General features: G+C 53.8%; 3 protein-coding genes across 4 annotated transcripts in view; 1 reads left to right on the top strand and 2 right to left on the bottom strand.

Moving 5' to 3' along the window:
* Nucleotides 1–3,014: 3,014 nt before the first annotated feature.
* On the bottom strand, nt 3,015–10,279 carry MED22 (mediator complex subunit 22). 2 transcript variants are annotated; one of them, XM_017849197.1, is made up of 5 exons: nt 10,100–10,279; nt 8,742–8,902; nt 7,245–7,325; nt 6,198–6,406; nt 3,015–3,784 (listed from the first exon to the last, which is right to left on the bottom strand). In XM_017849197.1, exons 2-5 carry the CDS (start codon nt 8,862–8,864, stop codon nt 3,595–3,597), a joined length of 603 nt encoding a protein of 200 aa, XP_017704686.1. In that variant the 5' UTR covers nt 8,865–8,902; nt 10,100–10,279; the 3' UTR covers nt 3,015–3,594. The 2 variants fall into 2 exon arrangements, with proteins under 2 accessions (XP_017704686.1, XP_017704678.1); XM_017849189.1 differs by having other exon boundaries at nt 10,084–10,168.
* A 46-nt stretch (nt 10,280–10,325) lies between these two features.
* Nucleotides 10,326–14,111, top strand: RPL7A (ribosomal protein L7a). Its single transcript, XM_017849182.1, has 8 exons — nt 10,326–10,402; nt 11,057–11,177; nt 11,677–11,826; nt 12,033–12,173; nt 12,358–12,437; nt 12,711–12,841; nt 13,708–13,777; nt 13,950–14,111. The coding sequence occupies exons 1-8, from the start codon at nt 10,400–10,402 to the stop codon at nt 14,052–14,054; spliced, it is 801 nt and encodes a 266-aa protein (XP_017704671.1). The 5' UTR covers nt 10,326–10,399; the 3' UTR covers nt 14,055–14,111.
* A 363-nt stretch (nt 14,112–14,474) lies between these two features.
* The window catches only part of SURF1 (SURF1 cytochrome c oxidase assembly factor), a 5,340-nt gene continuing 1,387 nt past the window's right edge, over nt 14,475–18,427 (bottom strand). The window contains exons 3-9 of the mRNA XM_017849152.1: nt 17,408–17,541; nt 17,243–17,325; nt 16,355–16,546; nt 15,348–15,420; nt 15,102–15,264; nt 14,720–14,801; nt 14,475–14,641 (exon numbers count right to left, since the gene is read on the bottom strand). Of these exons, the coding sequence (XP_017704641.1) occupies nt 14,572–14,641; nt 14,720–14,801; nt 15,102–15,264; nt 15,348–15,420; nt 16,355–16,546; nt 17,243–17,325; nt 17,408–17,541 (797 nt within the window). The 3' untranslated portion in view covers nt 14,475–14,571. The remainder of the gene's footprint in view (nt 14,642–14,719; nt 14,802–15,101; nt 15,265–15,347; nt 15,421–16,354; nt 16,547–17,242; nt 17,326–17,407; nt 17,542–18,427) is intronic.

Below are 18,427 nucleotides of genomic sequence, written 5' to 3'. Positions count from 1 at the left end.
AAGGCAGTCAAATTTAGCAGTATGGGGGTTAAATGCCAACTACAATGATACTAAGGTTAATTAGTTCTGACATCCCACTGCCATTCAGACCAGGCTAGAGGTGATGTTGCATGGAGGATGAGTGTGATGCTGCTGATGACTCCCCTGAACCGCTGGGTATCTTAACACCATCACCTACTGAGTTCAGAATGGGCATCTGACCCCCCAAGCCCCACCTCTTCCTCTAACTGCCAACCCTTTTTTCAGTTAAGGTGGCTCCATCCTTCCAGGTGCTTGGGCCAGACCTTGAAACCACTGACTCCTTTCTTATTCCCCACATCCAATGCTTCAGCAAATCCTGTCAACTGTGCCTTCAGAGCACCTCCAGAATCCGACTGGACTCACTCCCATCTCACCACCACTCTGGTCCTGTTTATTTTTTTGAAACAGGGAGTCTCACTCTTTCTCCCAGGCTGGAGTGCAATGGTATGATCTTGGCTCACTGCAATCTCCACCTCCTGGGTTAAAGTGATTCTCCTGCCTCAGTCTCCTAAGTAGCTGGGACTACAAGCACGTGCCACCATGCCTGGCTAATTTCTTTTTCTTTCTTTTTTTTTTTTTGGAGGTAGTTTTGCTCTTGTTGCCCAGGCTGGAGTGCAGTGGCCCGATCTCGGCTCACTGCAACCTCTACCTCCTGGGTTCAAGCGATTCTCCTGCCTCTGCCTCCCGAGTAGCTGAGATTACAGGCATGCGCCACCATGGCCGGCTAATTTTTTGTATTTTTAGTAGAGACGGGGTTTCTCCATGTTGGTCAGGCTGGTCTTGAAATCCCGACCTCAGGTGATCTGCCCGCCCCGACCTCCCAAAGTGCTGGGATTACAGGCGTGAGCCACGGCGCCCAGCTAATTTCTATATATTTTTTTTAGTAGAGACGGGGTTTTGGCATGTTGCCCAGACGGGTCTCAAAACTCCTGACCTTAAGTGATCCGCCCACTTTGGCTTCCCAAAGTTTTGGGATTACAGGCATGAGCCACCATGCCTGACCTGGTCCTGTTTTACATTTTAAGACTCCAAAATAACAACCAAGTGCAACACACAATAAAAACAGGCATAAAAGCCTTTCAGCGGGAACCGCCATCTTCCAGTAACTGGCCAAAATGACGAACACAAAGGGAAAGAGGAGAGGTACCTGATCCATGTTCTCTAAGCCTTTTGGAAAACATGCAGGTGTTCCTTTGGCCACGTATATGTGAATCGATAAGAAGGGTAATATTGTAGACATTAAGGGAATGGGGACTGTTCAAAAAGGAATGGCCCACGAGTGTTACCATGGCTCAACTGAGTCTACAGTGCTCCCCAGCATGCTGCTGGCATTGTAAACAAACAAGGGCAAGATTCTTGCCAAGAGAATTAATATGTGTAATGAGCACATGAAGGACTCTAAGAGCCGAGATGGCTTCTTGAAACGCGTGAAGGAAAACGATCAGAAAAAGAAGGAAGCCAAAGAGAAAGGTACCCGGATTCAACTGAAGCGCCAGCCTGCTCCACCCACAGAAGCGCCCTTTGTGAGAACCACTGGGAAGGAGCCTGAGCTGCTGGAACCTCTTCCCTATGAATTCATGGCATCATAGGTGTTAAAAAAAAAAAAAAAAGACAAAAGACCTCTGGAATAGGAAAAAAAAAGGCATTAAAAAAACTATTTGGGGAACAATTGAAGAAATCTGAATGTGACTAGATACTAGAGGATATGGAATCATCATCCATTTTGGTTGTGGTGATGGGAGAAGGAGAATGTGCTCAGATAGGCAAACTGACAAGTACTTCCATGAGCTCAACTGCCCTCAAAATAAAAAGCTTGGGATAAAAGAGTGACATAGACTGAGGATGGGCCAGGGCTTAGGAACATGGAGGCCACTGGTGACCTTAATACGCATAGTTTTGCTAGAGTCATGGAGACAAAACCTGTCCGACGCAGGCCCAAGAGAGAACCGCAAACGGGTATCAGCTGCTTCCCCATGGAGCTCTGCTGCCAAGGGCCAGGAGCTGGAGAGGAAACGGGGTCAGCAGAGCGGCTTGGCTCTAAGGAGAAACGACTTGATGTGAATGATGGTCCTGGTCGAGCAGAAAACAAAACTGACGGCAGAAGGTCTTACTGCTCAGGTTTTTAGGAGCAGGACAAGTGGGATCCCACCACAAAGTCTGGCCAGTTCCTTCCGGGCTTTCCCTTCATATATGCTTCCATCTGGTTGTAATATTTTTCTTCCTTAGTGGTTAAGTACAAGGCATTTCCACAGCTAAAATAGTGCAGGAGATCACCACACATATCAGTGGGGAAATAATCCCTCAAAGGGGAAGCAACTTCCCTAGGCCACACCAAAAGCCAGACCCAGAGTCAGGGCTAGGCCTCAGGCTCCTGTCTGTCTAGTGCCTTCTGCTTGGCTCTGAGGTTCTCTGGTTCACGTGGTGACGGGTCAGCTGTGTTCTTACCTGTCCCTAAGGCTGGATCCTGGGCTGTCACCTCATTCACAGATCGGGGAAGACGATGGCCTCCCCATGAGAAGATGAAGCACATGGATGGTGGTGGAGGAATTGGGGGTGGGGGAGTTAGGGGACAGGTGTGCTCCCCTCACACTTCCTGCCCAGTGCTGTGACCTACATTTCTAAGGTGAGCCTGGCACCAAAAGACACTGGGTCTAGACTTCCATCAGGTTCAAGTTCTGATTTCTGCCACTTCACTTCCTAGCTCTGTGGCTGTGGGTACACCTCACCCCTTCTCTCCTCTCTGAAATATCGGCACTAGGAGCACCGGCTCTGGTGGCAGTGATGAGATGCCAGCAGAGGCACAGGTGCCTGGATGTGCAATGATGGCAGCAGGTCCATTCACTGAATACTGGGGACCTACCAGGTGCCAATGGGGAGAGGGTGACTTCAGGCCAGGCTGTCCAGGCAGAGCTGAGGAGCTGCTGCTCGGATAGCTGCCGGGAGACCAAGGGTGGTCCTGAACTGACGAGGAATGAGGAAGAAAGAGGAGCAACGCAAAAGGGTGGTGGTGTTTTAATCAAGTCTCATTACAAAGGCAGAATTAGGAATGAGTCCCACCTAGCTTCCACATGTGTGGGGAGCCGCTGTCACACGCACCTGTCGTGGCATTCAGCCCATGGCACAGACATGTGGCTCAGGGCAAAAACCAGTGGGTGGGGCTCTGCACAGGAACCCTGGCCTCGGAATGGGAAACCCAGCCTGCCCAACACTGCTCAGAGCCTCTCTCAACTCTGACAACAGGCTCAGGTCAGAACTCCCCTGAAATCACGTGCCCTCCTGCCCCACTGCTGAGATCCCCAACATGCCAGACCTAGCTTGGAAACCTCCTTTCACCTGGTCGGCCAGGAAGGCAGCAAACAGAGATGACGACTCAGGGAATGATGTGCTGTTCGGAAATGGCTAGGGAAACAACTGTTTCCCTACTGTCCTGGCTGGACCCAACCTGGGCTAACAAGCTTCCCAAGGAAGTCCCCAAATGGGAACCTAGGCTGAGAGAAGCAAGGCTATGGCGGCATCCCATCAAGAGGGCAGCCTCAGGTTTTGTTCCTGAGAACGAAGGGTGGCCCCGGAGGCTCAGGCATGCTCAGTGGGGCCAGGGCCACCAGCATGAGAGTGGGCAGGGGCTGCCACCTGTAGGGGGCCAGCACTGGGCTCCGGGGACGCCAGCAGAGGGGCCGAGAGGCCATCAGCAGAGTCTGTGTCGAGGTCCAGCCTCCCGTAAGCTTCGCACAGAGGCAGGTCATTAGCTTCGCAAAGGCTTGAGCTTTTCCACCACCAGAAACCCCAGGGAGAGACAGGAGCAGGCAGAGAGGAAAGCCAAGGGAGGGGAGAGCGAGACAGAAGCAGAGTTAAGAAAACATGACCACACCCGAGACCTGCCTTTCCCTTTCTCCACTCCTGCTCCATCTGACCCCTGAGTCGGCAGGCCCGGCAGAGAGAGGGGGCCAGCGTTGAGAGCCCCCCTAGCATTCTTAAAGGAGGAAGCTGCCCTGGCCCAACCACCAACAGCTGTGTGACCTTAGCAAGCCCTTCCTGCCCAGCCTCCACGTGGGCCTGTCCTAGCCTATGCTTCCCAGCTGGTGCTGGTCCCCCTCCTCTTGCAAGAAGCTGTCAGGCTGGCAGCCCTCCCTTCTCCCTGACTGCAGAAACCCCAATGTCACTGCACTGCAAAGAGCTCTTGGAGGGCAGAGACTGTGTCTTCTTTCTGGGTCGGTCGCTGCCTGAAACTTAGCCTGAAGGGGGTGACAGCTGGGAACACAGGCCCTGGCACTTCCGGGTAGTGCTACATCAGCCAGGTGGCCTCCAGCAGGCGCCCCCACCTCTAACGCAGGAAATCCTCGCGGCAGCCAGGATGCAGGTGAAGAGCACAGCTAGCCCTTCCCATGCCCGCAGCTGTGACAGTCCATGCTCGCCTCGCGCTAACCTGCAGGCAGGGGCCCTGGCTTTCCCGCGGCCTGCCTCGCCCCTGGCTTCCTCTCTTGCTCCTGCCCTCAGTGTTCAGTCTCAGAACCGTCCTGGGCACAGAGTGGCATCCCGAGGAAAGCGGAGGATAGGCAGAGCCAGAAAGAGCAACTGAACAGCGGAGAGGGGGCAGGCGAGCACGGAGGCACAGCTCATGCGGGATGGGGTGGGGAGTGGAGCGCCCTTTGGGGCACCAACAGGAAGGGACAGAGGAAACTCAGCCCAGCCCTTGTCGCTTAAAGGAGATGTACAGAGGAGGGAGCAACTGCTTCTGCCACAGGAGCTATGTGAGGGCCCCCCCGGGGCGCTGGTGTGGACAGCATGCCTGTGGGAGGAGACACAGGCTGGCCTGGAAGCCCCTCTGGGTGAAGCCAAGGGACTGTTGGGGGAGGGCATGGGAAGCCTGGCACACATGTCCTGGGTTTGCCCCCTGCTTTGCTGCAGGGCCGTGGGCAGGTTCCCTCTCCCTGCCCCAAGGCAAGGCAGGCAGGCTGAATTACAGGCCCACAGCTGCTCTGTCCAGGGGTCCTCAGTGACAGTGGCTGCCTCAAAGAGACAGACAAACCGAACAGCTGTGGAAGGAGACACCCAGAAGGGTGTGAAACACCCCAGGACCCATCTCAGCCATTAGTGTGGAGGAAATGCTGCCTCGTATCTGCTGAGTTAATGAGTACTGAGGACCAAAATTTCCCCAGAACGCCCTGGAAAACTCTAGAACTGCTGCAGCTGAGCAGTGCCACTGAGCCCAGGACAGGGAAACCAAGTCCCAGGTCATGCTGGCTCTGGACAGCTGTGGCTCCCAGCATGGCCACTGGGCAGAAAAGGGCATTTTAAATCCACCACCAGGAAGGTTTGTCCAGGAGAAGGCACAAGATGGACACAGACACTGCGCCTGCTGTACTGAATCTTGATTTTCTAAGCTAATGGGGCAGAGTGGAGGGCCTCCCTGTCTCCAGCCTAAGTTTACCCCAGGTAAATGATACGTGGACTCTGATTTCTCAAGCCCCCTCCAGCTCAAACGGCCGAAGGTTTCAGCTTCTTACATGGCCCCACGGGGGTCAGGATAATGGGTTTTGACCCTTCTGCATCCCCGGGGCCCAGCACGAGGCCTGGCATGCAGGTTGGCTCCAGCTCCGTGGATGAGGCTGAGAGGGTCAGAAACTGGAGCTCCAACGGCTTTCAAGGCCATTCCCTCATTCCCTGCCTGGGCTTCACCCCCCCCACACTCCTATGACGGTCCCTGCCTCCACACTGGGGTTTGGTGACATCCACATGGAATTGTAACCCTGGTGCCCTGGACATAGGTGTGGACCTGACTGCCCAAGAGGGGCTGGCCCAGCCTTGGCTGAAATCTCTACATATGGATTCAGAAGCTAACAGGAGCAGCACAGCCCCAGAAGGCACTGCCTGAGGAGGAAGGCTCTGCGGGGGATACAGCCAGGCGCCTCCCTTCTCCAGACCTGGCCTATGCGACTGGCATTGAGTCCTGTGGTTTTCATCACACTGCACTGTGGGAAAGGCCCAGGGCCCTGGCAGATGGTTGTGAATTGTCTGTCGATCAAATGCTCTGGTCAGAAGCTCTGCTCTGAAACCCAGGCACGGCTCCACTGCCAAGACCAGCAAGAATTTGAAAGAGCAGAAGGCAGCCTTGCCTGCTGGCCAGGCCCAGGTAGGCGGGCTCCCGCTCTGCATGGGGAGTCCAGCGCTATTTATACCTGGACGAATAATACTCCTCCTCCAGCTCATAGAGGTCGATGGAGATCTCGTCTCGCAGCGTGATGAGCTTCCGGTCGCACTCCTCCTGCAGCGCACGCAGCTGCTGATTGCGCTGGTCGATGGCATCATTCACTGAGGGGAAGTCGTTGAGGATCAGGAACTGCTTGAGGTCGGACACCAGCTTCATCAGGGACTCGCCGGCTCGGACCTGTGGCCATCAGAACCAGGACGGGCACAGGGTGAGGGGTAACAGCGGCCCTGCCTGCAGGTGGCTGATGTGGGGCAAGGGATGGCCTCTCTGGGAACCTCAGCTCCTCATCTGCAAAGTGAGACTCTACCCCTGACCTCCACAGGTTCATTTGTGAGAATTAAGTGAGAAAACTAGGATGTCAGTTCTGCAGGGCAGGCCCTCCCCTCCCTCAGCCTCTGGCTTCCACTCCTGCAGGACTGACCTCCAGTCCAATTATGCAGGTGCACATCCTGCTCATGAAAAACTCAAACCCCACAGATAAAACTATGATCCCATTTTGCCTCCTGCCCCGGGGTAGGGGTAACATGGCTGCCAGCTGAGCAGAGCTCCTGTGAGACCTTTTGCCGTGCATTTTGAGCCCTGGACGTGCGCCTGCGGGAATATCTGCTTACTGTGTCTCTCCTGTGATCCGAAGGAATCCAATGGCGCCTACAGTTCCATTCGGCTATTTGTCTTTTCACTCACAACTGACCTTAGGAACTCGTGAGTTAGCAGGAAGGGCTGCCCTCTTCCTGGCCACTGCACAGCTACAGGATGGGTATGGGCGGCTCTCTGCCCAGCCCTCCTCCAAGCGCCCTACGTGAGGACAGTCTCCTGAGAAATGATTTGCCCCCACCTCATTCTTTAAAGCTGCTGAGTGGTGAAACCAAAGCATCTCTACATTTGCCTCCTTCTGCTCCTTCTCAGGGGAAGAAGAGCAGACCAGCCCCAGAATCCCCTACACCCCACCCAGGAAACCCCAGCCGGGACTGATGCTCCTGGAGCCCAGGCCGTGCCCTCCACCCTGGCCACTCACAATGTTGGCGGCTCGCACGTGCATCTCGTAATTGTCCTGTTCACCCTGAGTGGCCCGTGACACCTGCGTCTCGTCCTCAATCTGGGGGCAAACAAGAAAACCTAGAATCAAACCAGTCAAGGCATCCGCACCCCTGGCCCGGCCCAGCCCAGCCCAGCTTACGGTAACTGTCATCTGCCCAAGATGCCCACACTATCCATAACCTGTCTGTGGTGCTGTCTACAGACCTGAGTGCTGTCAGCCAGACCTCTGGCAAGGTTCAATTCCACCCTCTCTTGTTCTGGCCATGGGAGACAACAGGCACCTTGCAACAAATGGAGGCAACTCACGGTGCTTGCTGTGCTAGATGCAGGGATGGGGGCTTATCTCGGACCAGTCTTTTTGGGCTGTGGGAGCCCTGTCTGGTAGGAACCCTCGTCACTTGCTTGGCATTTGGTAAACTGCTGGATGAGTGAAGGGATGATGTATTTTTTTTTTCAGCGACCATTTCCTGATCACTTCCCAGGTGCCAGGCTGTGTCACGCACTTGACCACCATTAGCCCATGACATTTTCACAGAAGCCTGGCCTGGCACCCCTGGTTTATAGGTGGCCAAGCGAGGCTGGGACAGACTGGTGTGGTCAAGGAGTCTCAGATGGTGAACAGAGGGGCCAGGAGCCCAGCCAGTGCATTCAGCTAACCTGGACAGGGCTTCCCAGCAGGTCTTGCAAGGGCTCAGCTCGGGGTGGGTGTCAGGTACCCTCAGTGGTTAAGACCCAGATTTGTGGGTTCAAATCCGGGCTCAGCCAGTTATGAGCTGAGTCACCTTGGGCAAATCACTAAGTCTCCTGGGCCTGGGTTTCCTCCTGAAATGAAGAGGACAACAGTGCCCACCTCACAGAGTCCTCATGAAGATTCAGCAGAACAGGCACAGACAGCCTCACAACGTGGTTTGACACATGGCAAGCACTTAGTACATGCTAGCGTCCATACTTATCATCATCGCTTATGGAGCCTGCCAGGTCTGCAGCAGCCAGGAGGGATCCAGCCCAATCTAGTGCAGCTGCAGCAGTCAGCAGGCTTGCAGGCCCCAATGCTGACTGCTCCACCTGCCTGGAGGGCCCCCCACTTCTCCCCTCAGTCTGCTTTTCTCCTGCTCACTGGCTTTGTGCCCAGAGTAACTGTTTTACACAGGTAAACTCACCAGCCATAAGGTCATTGTGGGGTCATCATAAGGACCCCACAATGCAGGAGAAACTGAGGCACTAAAAAGTGAAATCTCCACCCAAACCCATACTGTTAGTAAGGGCTGGACGTGGGGCTGCGGCGGTCCAGCCAGAGTCCCCTGCGCTGCTTTGCCAGGACGTGCCATTATTTGGTGTATCTACTGACCAGCTCCCTGTGCACTGGATGCTTCCTGCCTGGAACACTATTCACTCACACTGCTCAGCCCCTGGCCTCTCCTGTCTCCATCTCTTCCCAAACCCTGCTCCCCTTGGTGGTCCCCCCCACCCCCACCTTGGCGGTCTTGATGATCTCGGTGAAGTTGTCCATGATGGACTTAATGTCATCCTTCAGCCGCTTGTTGTAGGACTGCAGCAGCGTCTCCTTGCTCTGGGGCAGGGCTCTCTGCTGGGCCATGGCCGAGCCTCAGGCAGCGCAGCGGGAAGACCTGGGACCTTAGAGTGCAGCACAGACCTCTGAGTGCAGGCAGAGTCAACCCAGGCACCCTCTATGCCCCAGCCTTAGCAGAACATGCAGATTTCTGGGGATTCCCTTTCTGCCAAATAAAGTCAATCACTAAAACACAGATGAACTCAGTCCATCAGCAGGCACTGCTGGGGGTTCCAGTTCCAGGACTCTCCTCTGGCCTCGCCTTTGCCAGAGCAAGCTCATCCTGGAACTCCTGGCCAGCCCTCCAAGCCCTGTCCAGGGCTGCAGTCCAGACTTCATATCCAGGCCCACAGTGTCCCAGAGAGGCCTGCAAGCTCAACACCAGCCCCTGGCATAACTTCTTAGCCCGCCGCCACCCTCACCACGCCCTCCCATCCGAGGAGTCCTTCTGCACCGCCTACATCCACGCTTTCCTTCCATTCCCACTCCGGCTGCCCCGCTCCAGACCTCATCCCTGCACTGCGGGCCCCGCTCCCTCCAGTCTCTGCTGCGCGGCAGAGAAGAGGTCCTAAAAAGTGGTCATTCCGGCCGGGCGCGGTGGCTCACGCCTGTAATCCCAGCACAGGAGGCCAAGGCAGGGATCACCTGAGATCAGCAGTTTGAGACTAGCCTGACCAACATAGTGAAACCGCATCTCTACTGAAAATCCAAAAATTAGCGGGGAGTGGTGGTGGGCGCCTGTAGTCCCAGCTACTCCGGAGGCTGAGGCAAGAGAATCGCTTGAACCCGGGAAGCACAGGTTGCAGTGAGCCGAGACCGCGCCACTGCACTCCAGCCTGGGCGACAGGGGGAGACTACGTCTCACAAAAAAAAGGCGGGGGGGTCATTCCACTCCCTCGCTTAACATCCCTCATGGCTCCTCCACTGGGACAAGGGGCTCAAGCCCCGCGCGCCTCTCGGCCTCTGCCGTAAGCCGCACTGGACAGCCTCGGCGCTGGACCTGCCTGGCCTTCGGGCCGGGCCTCTGCGCGCGGTGCTCAGGGAGGGTCCGGGGCCCCCTAGGTTCGCGGCCTGGCGCACGGCCGAGCACACTCCTAGAAGCACTCGCGTTGTTTGTGCCCATTTTTGATGGGGTGGGGAATTAAGTCACACGTAGGAAAGTGGATCTCCGACCTCTGCGCCTACGCACCCACCCACACACCCACCCCACCTCCATCCCCACTCCCCACCACGCCCTCATACCCACCCCAGCGCCCGCGCACCAGACGCCGCGTCCGCTGGCTCGGCCTGGGGCGGGGTGGACAAGTGCCTCTGGGACCCGCACTTTCCCCGTCTCTCCCCGGCCGGGCCCGCCAGCCGCAGTCTCTCTTCCCCGCCGCGCCGCAGTGGGAAAACCTAGTCCGCCGCCGCAGCCTCTCGGCCCCGCCTTGATTTTTACATTTATAAGAGTGCTGTTGCTTTAAATCTGAAATCCCGTGCCGGTATCAACTCTCGCGATCTCCAAGGCCGCATACATATTACCCACAATTCCCTTTTCTTTCTTTCTCCTCCCGCCGCCCAAGATGGTGAGTGAGTGGTAGTTTTGTGGCACTGTAGCTGGGTCTCCAGTGTATCCGCTGCCATCCTCCTCCAGTCGCGGCCGCGGAGGGCCTCCTGCTCTGCCTGGCGCTAGGAGAGCCCTACCCGGTGTGGCGCGGAGACATTGAGATGGACTAGTGCCCCGGGCGGCCGCGAGCGGGATGCGTTGATCTCGGTGTTGCTGGGCTGGGGGAGGAGGGCCTGGAGCGCCGCAATGCGCGGCTGGGAGTGGACAGGGCCGAGGCGCTCGGAGCCTTAGCGTCTCCCGGGCTTCCTGGGGGCCGCTCCAGAGGTCTTGAGCGACGAATTTTGAGCCCGCTCTGTTGCTTCTAGAACCTGCGAGGCCGCGACCCGGAGGGGTCATGGGTTCGGGGCGTCTCTTGGGTTGGCGACGCGAAGAGAGCGTGGCCTCGGGCTTAGCCGGGCTCCGACCGCTCGGGGTTCCTGGGGCTGCGTGCTCGTGCGGCTGATGTGAGACGCTCCTGTCGAAGGGTGATGTTGGGGGGCTGCAGAACGCTGCTCGCCGGCCTAGTTCAGGCGGGGGTTGTCGGCGCCCCTTGTTTTGGAGGAGCCAGCCTGAGATCTACCCCGGACGAAGCGAATGGAGGCAGCGGTTTAACTGACGTTTTCTCTTTGCCCAGCCGAAAGGAAAGAAGGCCAAGGGAAAGAAGGTGGCTCCAGCCCCTGCTGTCGTGAAAAAGCAGGAGGCCAAGAAAGTGGTGAATCCCCTGTTTGAGAAAAGACCTAAGAATTTTGGCATTGGTGAGTAACGGCAGAATGAAAACGGTTTGTTTCTCCCAAGGGAAAATGGTAATTGAGTTGTGTCGTATTTTGTAGGTTTTAGTGGGTGTAAAGTGGTCGCAGTCCTTAACCCGTGTCCCTTAGAGACAGGGCAATGATGATACGTGCTCCTTGCTTTCATTGAGAGTTGCCGAGTGAGCATTCAGCTCAATAGGGCAGTGACCTTGGATTCAGCTTAGCCATCCGGAAACAAGTACAGTAGCATTGTCACGGCGAGACACTAGAACAATTCTGCTGTACTTGGTGGCACCTTGGCTTGTTAGATGAGGGAAAGCATCGTGCTGTCGTGTTCTCAGGTGTTTGTGTGCAGATGATGTAAAAGAATATTTGCTATCTGAAAGATGGTGATGACGTGTTAAACCACCAAGATCGCTGATGCACCAACACCCTTCTTGGTGGCCCCAGACGTGAACTTGACGTGGGATTTGAACCTCACTCGATGTCACCTTTTACTTCTCAGGACAGGACATCCAGCCCAAAAGAGACCTCACCCGCTTTGTGAAATGGCCTCGCTATATCAGGTTGCAGCGGCAGAGAGCCATCCTCTATAAGCGGCTGAAAGTGCCTCCTGCTATTAACCAGTTCACCCAGGCCCTGGACCGCCAAACAGGTGAGGTTCTGTGGTGTGGAAAGAGTTTCTCAGGCAAGGATTCCTTACTTCATTCAGAACATGAAGGTGGATGGCCTTAGGTTTCTTGAACTGCATCTCTCATTACATTATAGTCATCATATAGCAGGACAGTGGTCTAGCATTTGTATTAAGTGACAAGGATTAGAACCTTGACTGCAAGCCTAAACTGAAGAGTGTTTTTCCAGCTACTCAGCTGCTTAAGCTGGCCCACAAGTACAGACCAGAGACAAAGCAAGAGAAGAAGCAGAGACTGTTGGCCCGGGCCGAGAAGAAAGCTGCTGGCAAAGGGGATGTCCCCACTAAGAGACCACCTGTCCTTCGAGCAGGTGAGTAGGCCCCACCTTAGGGTGAACACTGGGGGCAGGCTGTTGCAGTGATGTAGAATTTCTTCACCTGAAATTACTGTGAAGAGTAAAACCGAGCTTTTTAACACTGAGCCAACAGCTGAGCCCAGCAGCTTGTGACGGGAGCAGGCCCTACGGTTGCTCACGAAGTGGTTGTGTGTTCTAGGAGTTAACACCGTCACCACCTTGGTGGAGAACAAGAAAGCTCAGCTGGTGGTGATTGCACACGACGTGGATCCCATCGAGGTGCGTTTGCCTGTTGATTGCTAACCCAAGGGCTTCTGTGTCAGTATTAGGAAGAGTAGGCCTAATGCCAAGTCAGTGGTGGGACTGAAGTGGGCGAGGACGGTACTGACAAAGATCCAGCACATGTGTAGCTCTTGCAATGATGTGAATCTCTCACTGAATTCAACCTTGAAGTGCAAATCCATGAGCTTTTTAACCCTGAGCAATTGCTACCAAGCGAACTCTGAAATTTACTGCTTTTGGTCAAAATCTTCAGTTAATGCTTTCTTCCAGCTGGTAGTCTTCTTGCCTGCCCTGTGTCGTAAAATGGGGGTCCCTTACTGCATTATCAAGGGGAAGGCCAGACTGGGTCGTCTAGTCCACAGGAAGACCTGCACCACTGTCGCCTTCACACAGGTGAACTCGTAAGTACACAGCCTAGCCCCAAACCTCCCCCGGCTCGTTTAATCCATGCCTCACAGTTGTTTCCCTTTGCCTTAAAGGCCAATCTTTTAGTTTAAGAAATACGTTTGCCGGATGCAGTGGCTCACGCCTGTAGTCCCAGCACTTTGGGAGGCCGAGGTGGGTGGATCACGAGGTCAGGAGATCGAGACCATCCTGGCTAACACGGTGAAACCCCATCTCTACTAAAAAATACAAAAAAAAAATTAGCCAGGCGTGGTGGCAGGCACCTGTAGTCCCAGCTACTTGGAGGCTGAGGCAGGAGAATGGCATGAACCCTGGAGGCAGAGCTTGCAGTGAGCCGAGATTAAACCACTGCACTCCAGCCTGGGCGACAGAGCGAGACTCTCTCAAAAAAAAAAAAAAAACCTTTATCTGAACTTTTGCCAATGATGGTTAAGAATTTCTTCACCTGAATAAACCGTGTGGTCAATATTGCATCTGAGGCAAAAGACTGTCTTGAGCTGGCCGGGCGCAGTGGCTCAAGCCTGTAATCCCAGCACTTTGGGAGGCCGAGAGCATCCTGGCTAACCCGGTGAAACCCCGTCTCTACTAAAAAATACAAAAAACTAGCCGGGCGAGGTGGCGGGCGCCTGTAGTCCCAGCTACTCGGGAGGCTGAGGCAGGAGAATGGCGTGAACCCAAAAGGCGGAGCTTGCAGTGAGCTGAGATCTGGCCACTGCATTCCAGCCTGGGCGACAGAGCGAGACTCTGTCTCAAAAAAAAAAAAAAAAAAAAAATTGAGCTAAAATTGAAGGTATTTCTGCATTCTAAAAGGGAAACTAAGATGAAAAAAAGCCCCACTTTTGTTTTTCCTCCTGCCTTTTAGGGAAGACAAAGGCGCTTTGGCTAAGCTGGTGGAAGCTATCAGGACCAATTACAACGACAGATACGATGAGGTAAGAGCTTTACACAAAATATTGTCATACACAAATCATTTTACCAAATAACTGGCTGGCTTATGAGAAGTTCTGACGATCAGCTTCTAACAGTCCAACAGAATAACGCAACTAATAACCTTGAAAATATCAGAAAACAAGTCAAGCTGACCGCCTCTTTCTGTCTTTTCAGATCCGCCGTCACTGGGGCGGCAATGTCCTGGGTCCCAAGTCTGTGGCTCGTATCGCCAAGCTCGAAAAGGCAAAGGCTAAAGAACTTGCCACTAAGCTGGGTTAAATGTACACTGTTGAGTTTTCTGTACATAAAAATAATTAAAATACAAATTTTCCTTCAGCCAGCATCTGTTGAGTAGCTTTGATTGAATCTTATTTGGGTTAAGAAGTACGCTTTTTTTTGAGATAGCCTCATTGTCACCCAGGCTGGAGTTGCAGTGGTGTGATCTCACAGCAACCTTCACCTCCCAGGTTCAGGATATTCTGGTGCCTCAGCATCCCAAGTGGCTGGCTGATTCATATTAGCCAGGCTGGTCTCAGCTCTTGACTTGAAGTGAGCCACCGCACCCGGTCCTTCCCGCCCTTACACATTCTTACACCAGGCGTTTTGTTTCCTAGAGATGTAACTTGTGTGTCAAGTTTTGGGAAAGTTCTTTGGACTGAAACCAAGCCAGGATTTTATGATCAACCAGTCATGAGCTCATTTAAGGTAGAAGACCAGAACTTTATACCACATGATCCAGTATAAAGGCAGTCTTTTTACTTCATTATTCGGGGACAGGGCTTTAGCAGCTGATCTGTCACACACCAGGTGTCCCACGTAGGAATTTCTTAAACCACAGGTATGATGTAGCTGCAGAGAGTCCATACCTTGGCGTTGAAAGAAAGCCGGCATTAGCAGGCTGCTGGGCTGAAGGGGAGGGAACCAGAGGGTCGCTGGGGACTCACCAGGTCACGATGTACTGCAGATGCTCGTTCCTCAGAGTAACTCTGGTTTGCCCTCCAATGGGTCCTCCAGGGACTGTGCTCTCTGCGGAGACAGCAGACTTGAAGTCTACCCTCTGCTGCCTGCCAGCCTCTGCACTACCTAGTGGCTGTCATTTTTGCGTGGCCAGTTGGAAGTCCTGTATGGCCTTTACCTTGGGTGTCCACCCCCGGCCTTGTCTGCTCAGTACTTGACTAGGCTCCTCTTTGCTGAGTTGCTACCCCCCACTTCCCACCCCCCATACACACATGCGAGAACATAAACCATGGCAGTGACTGGGCAATGAGAGGAGGAAGGACAGTTATTCACAAAAGCTTGTTCCGGGGTGGGCTTGTCACAACGTACGGAAGTTGGCATCAATGAAGATGGGCTCTGCGCCTGTGATTCTGGCCATAGCTTCCAAGTCCCGGTAATACCAGTGGTTCCTTTCTGGATTGTTCTCGGGGACAAAAGGTTGCCTGGTTTCTGTCAGCCTCACCATCCCAACGAGGTCCACTTCTCCCTCAATCTATAAAGGAAGGTGTGAGACTGCACAGAGCCTAGCGGACTCCCAGAGCCTTCTCTAAAGTAGGAAGAGTCCATGTCCCTTACCTGGCCTTTCTGCCGGGTTTCAGGATTCACTTTCTTCCTGGGAACGAACCCTCTATTTACCAGGATGGTGGTTCTAGAGTAATGAAAGTGCTACGTCAGGTGGGGAGGGTTTTTGAATAAACACGGTCACTCAGGCACCCATAGGAACAACTAGAGCACCAAGGAAGGCTTTTAAAACAGGACTGGCTTAGTGGAGCCCTGGCAGTGCCACACAGGCAGTCTTCCTCTCTTGAGGCCCCTTCATGGTCAGTAAAAGCCTCCCTGAAAAATGCGGCTTTCCCCCTCTCTGCATCTTGTGGTCTACCCACTACAGTGTGCAACTGGTGAGCAACACTGCCATCCGAGTAGACCCCACACCTCTCCCCTGAACTGTGGTAATGGCTGTCTCCAATCCCTCATAACCAGGGCAGCCGTGAGGAGCAACCCTGTCACCCCAGCCTGCTGGAGATGAGCATTTGGGCCCTATCCCAGGCCTAAAACAGGAATCCATGGGTTAACAAGAGCCCCAGGTATTTTCATTTGTACGTGAATCCTCCAGTTCCCCAGTTAATCACACAGGTGCTCCTGTACCTATCATTTGCTTTGCCTGGAATGTTCTTCCCATCTCTTAACGCCCCCTAGGGAACCATCCCTGCCTCCACTCCCTCAAGGTAGAGCTGAGGTCCTTTCTCTTGAATTCCTTTCAACTGGCCTCTCTTCATATCCGCCATCATCTAATGTGTGGGCAACTGGACAGTTCTCCAGAGGAGGGGCCCCTGTTTCACGAATCCCTCCTTTCCCTTCAGAGGTCAACATATAGAAATTACCCAGTCATAAATGAGCCAGCTGAGAAGGTTAAGTCAATGTCACAATTAGGGACTTAAACGATGCAAGGAATTGAATCTTCTGGGTACCTTGGGTTCCTCAGGGTCTTACCAAGGTTAGGGATTGTGAAGGAAATAGTGATGTAAATTAGTATACCCCGACCGCCTCTGCCAGGACAGCCAGCTCCCACATACCCTACTCACCCCAGGTCAGTGCAATGGAAGGGAGTGACCACATAGGCCCCACTCTGAGTTGATGAGGAGATGCGGCCGGCCTCCCAGGCCTCCCGGGCAGGGTCCACCATGGTCCGGGGCATCATATACAGCTCCTTGGAGTGGTCAAAGCACCCCTTGACCTTCACTGGTCTATACTCCATATTTTTCAGTTCCATTGGGCTGCATGGAGATAAGAACAGTGGCCGAGCAAGGTTTGGCTGGAAAACGAATCCCCTAATGAGGGTGGCAGACGACACAGCCCACCAGGGCCAGACAAGTAAAGGAGAAAGGCAAAGAGCATGTTCTCTAAAGGGGAAGTGGCCCTCGTGCCATGTGGGAATGGGGATCTGCACTGCCAGAGTCCAGCTTTACAGGAGAAGCTAAAAATCTGGACTCCTCAATGAATATGTGAAATTTTAAAAAACAGGTGGGCCAAAATCCCACCTGCAAGCCAAATCTGGCATACTGTTTGCTACCCTGAATGGCAAATGTGGTTGAATGTACCTGTCTCTGTAGGGCATATTCTAGGGAGAGAGCAGACAAAAGACCACCCTCAGTGAGACCTACATTCCCTGTCCTCAGCCACAGAGCCTTGGGCCCTGTGGAGGATAAGTTCACTACACCTGAAAAAAGGGTGACACCCAGGATGCAAAATAAGACTTTCCTCCATATGTCAGGACGTGGCCTCAGGTAGCTGCACAAGGGCAGTCACGTGTCCAGAGCAAACCCAACAGGATGACTGATAATGAGAGCTCCCACCTGAGGTCAAGGCAGTGACTAAAAGTCCCGCCAAAAGGGGCAGGCTGGCCATCAGAAGCCAGGGCTCCACTGTTGAACTCAAGTGAGACTGGCCCTGGGGGGCAGCCACACACTCACTCTGCTGGCAGAGGGACAGGCTCAGCCAGAACTCTAGACTCCAACTCTGCAATCAGGTTCAGCTTCCACTTCCGACGTTGGACCTACAGTGACAGAGCATAAACCCAAGCAGATGGCAGCAGGGTCAAGGGCCCAGAGTTATGCACACCAGATGCCAGTCTTTACCTGCCATGTCCCCAAGCCAAAGGCAGTCACAGGGATGAGGAGCAGGACCCACTGAAGAAAGGAGTCATCTTCCGCTTTTGTGGCAGATGCTTCTGCTGCAGAACTGCCACATCTGCTTGGCCTCCAGGCCACCCCTGGAGAAAGTTTCACAACACTGACATGGGGCCAGGAGCCCTTGAACAGGTACCTGGAGCAGCCAGTTCCAAGATAGACTCCAGTACTACCAATCAAAACCTGCTTCCTAGAGCCAACTAGCAGCACCTGTATCCAGCTCAGCTCCTAACCCGGTGCCTGGGACATGGCACACACTGAGTATGTTTGCCAACTGAGTGAGATCTAGGGCTCAGTGCTGGCTTGACCACCAACCACGACCCTGGGTAACTCATGCCTTTTTACTCAAGAATATAGATGTATTCCACTGCACTAAGATGCACCATTCATCCATTCAAAATGCATTTAATAAACAGCTACAGTTGGCCGGGCGTGGTGGCTCACGCCCGTAATCCCAGCACTTTGGGAGTCCAAGGTGGGTGGATCACAAGGTCAGGAGTTTGAGACCAGCCTGACCAATATGGAGAAACCCCGTCTCTACTAAAAATACAAAAATCAGCCTGGCATGGGGGCACATGCCTGTAATCCCAACTACTCGGGAGGCTGAGGCAGGAGAATCGCTTGAACCCGGGAGGAGGTGGTTGCCGTGAGCAGATTGTTCCACTGCACTCCAGCCTGGGCAACGAGAGCAAAACTGTTTCAAAAAATAAAAAAAATAAATAAATAAGCAGCTACAGTTACTAAGTAGCTTAGCCAGGCACTAGTGGTTATTGTGTTATGTAGAGAAACATATCAACTCAGAGTAAGGGCTCACAGAGCTCTCTCAACAGCTTTCCATTTTTACAACTCATCGTAAATGTAAAGATGGAAGAACGTACACAGAAGGTGCCTTTAAGCTCTCACAGGGTGAGTCCCATCCGCTGAAAAGCACCAGGGGCCTTGCGGATACTATTAATTGGAAAAAAAAAA

The sequence above is a fragment of the Rhinopithecus bieti genome, unplaced genomic scaffold (assembly GCF_001698545.2).
Source record: "Rhinopithecus bieti isolate Rb0 unplaced genomic scaffold, ASM169854v2 scaffold_2205, whole genome shotgun sequence".
NCBI classification, from domain to species: domain Eukaryota; kingdom Metazoa; phylum Chordata; class Mammalia; order Primates; family Cercopithecidae; genus Rhinopithecus; species Rhinopithecus bieti.
Note: the sequence above shows the minus strand (reverse complement) of the source record. Positions and strands in the feature narration are given on the sequence as shown.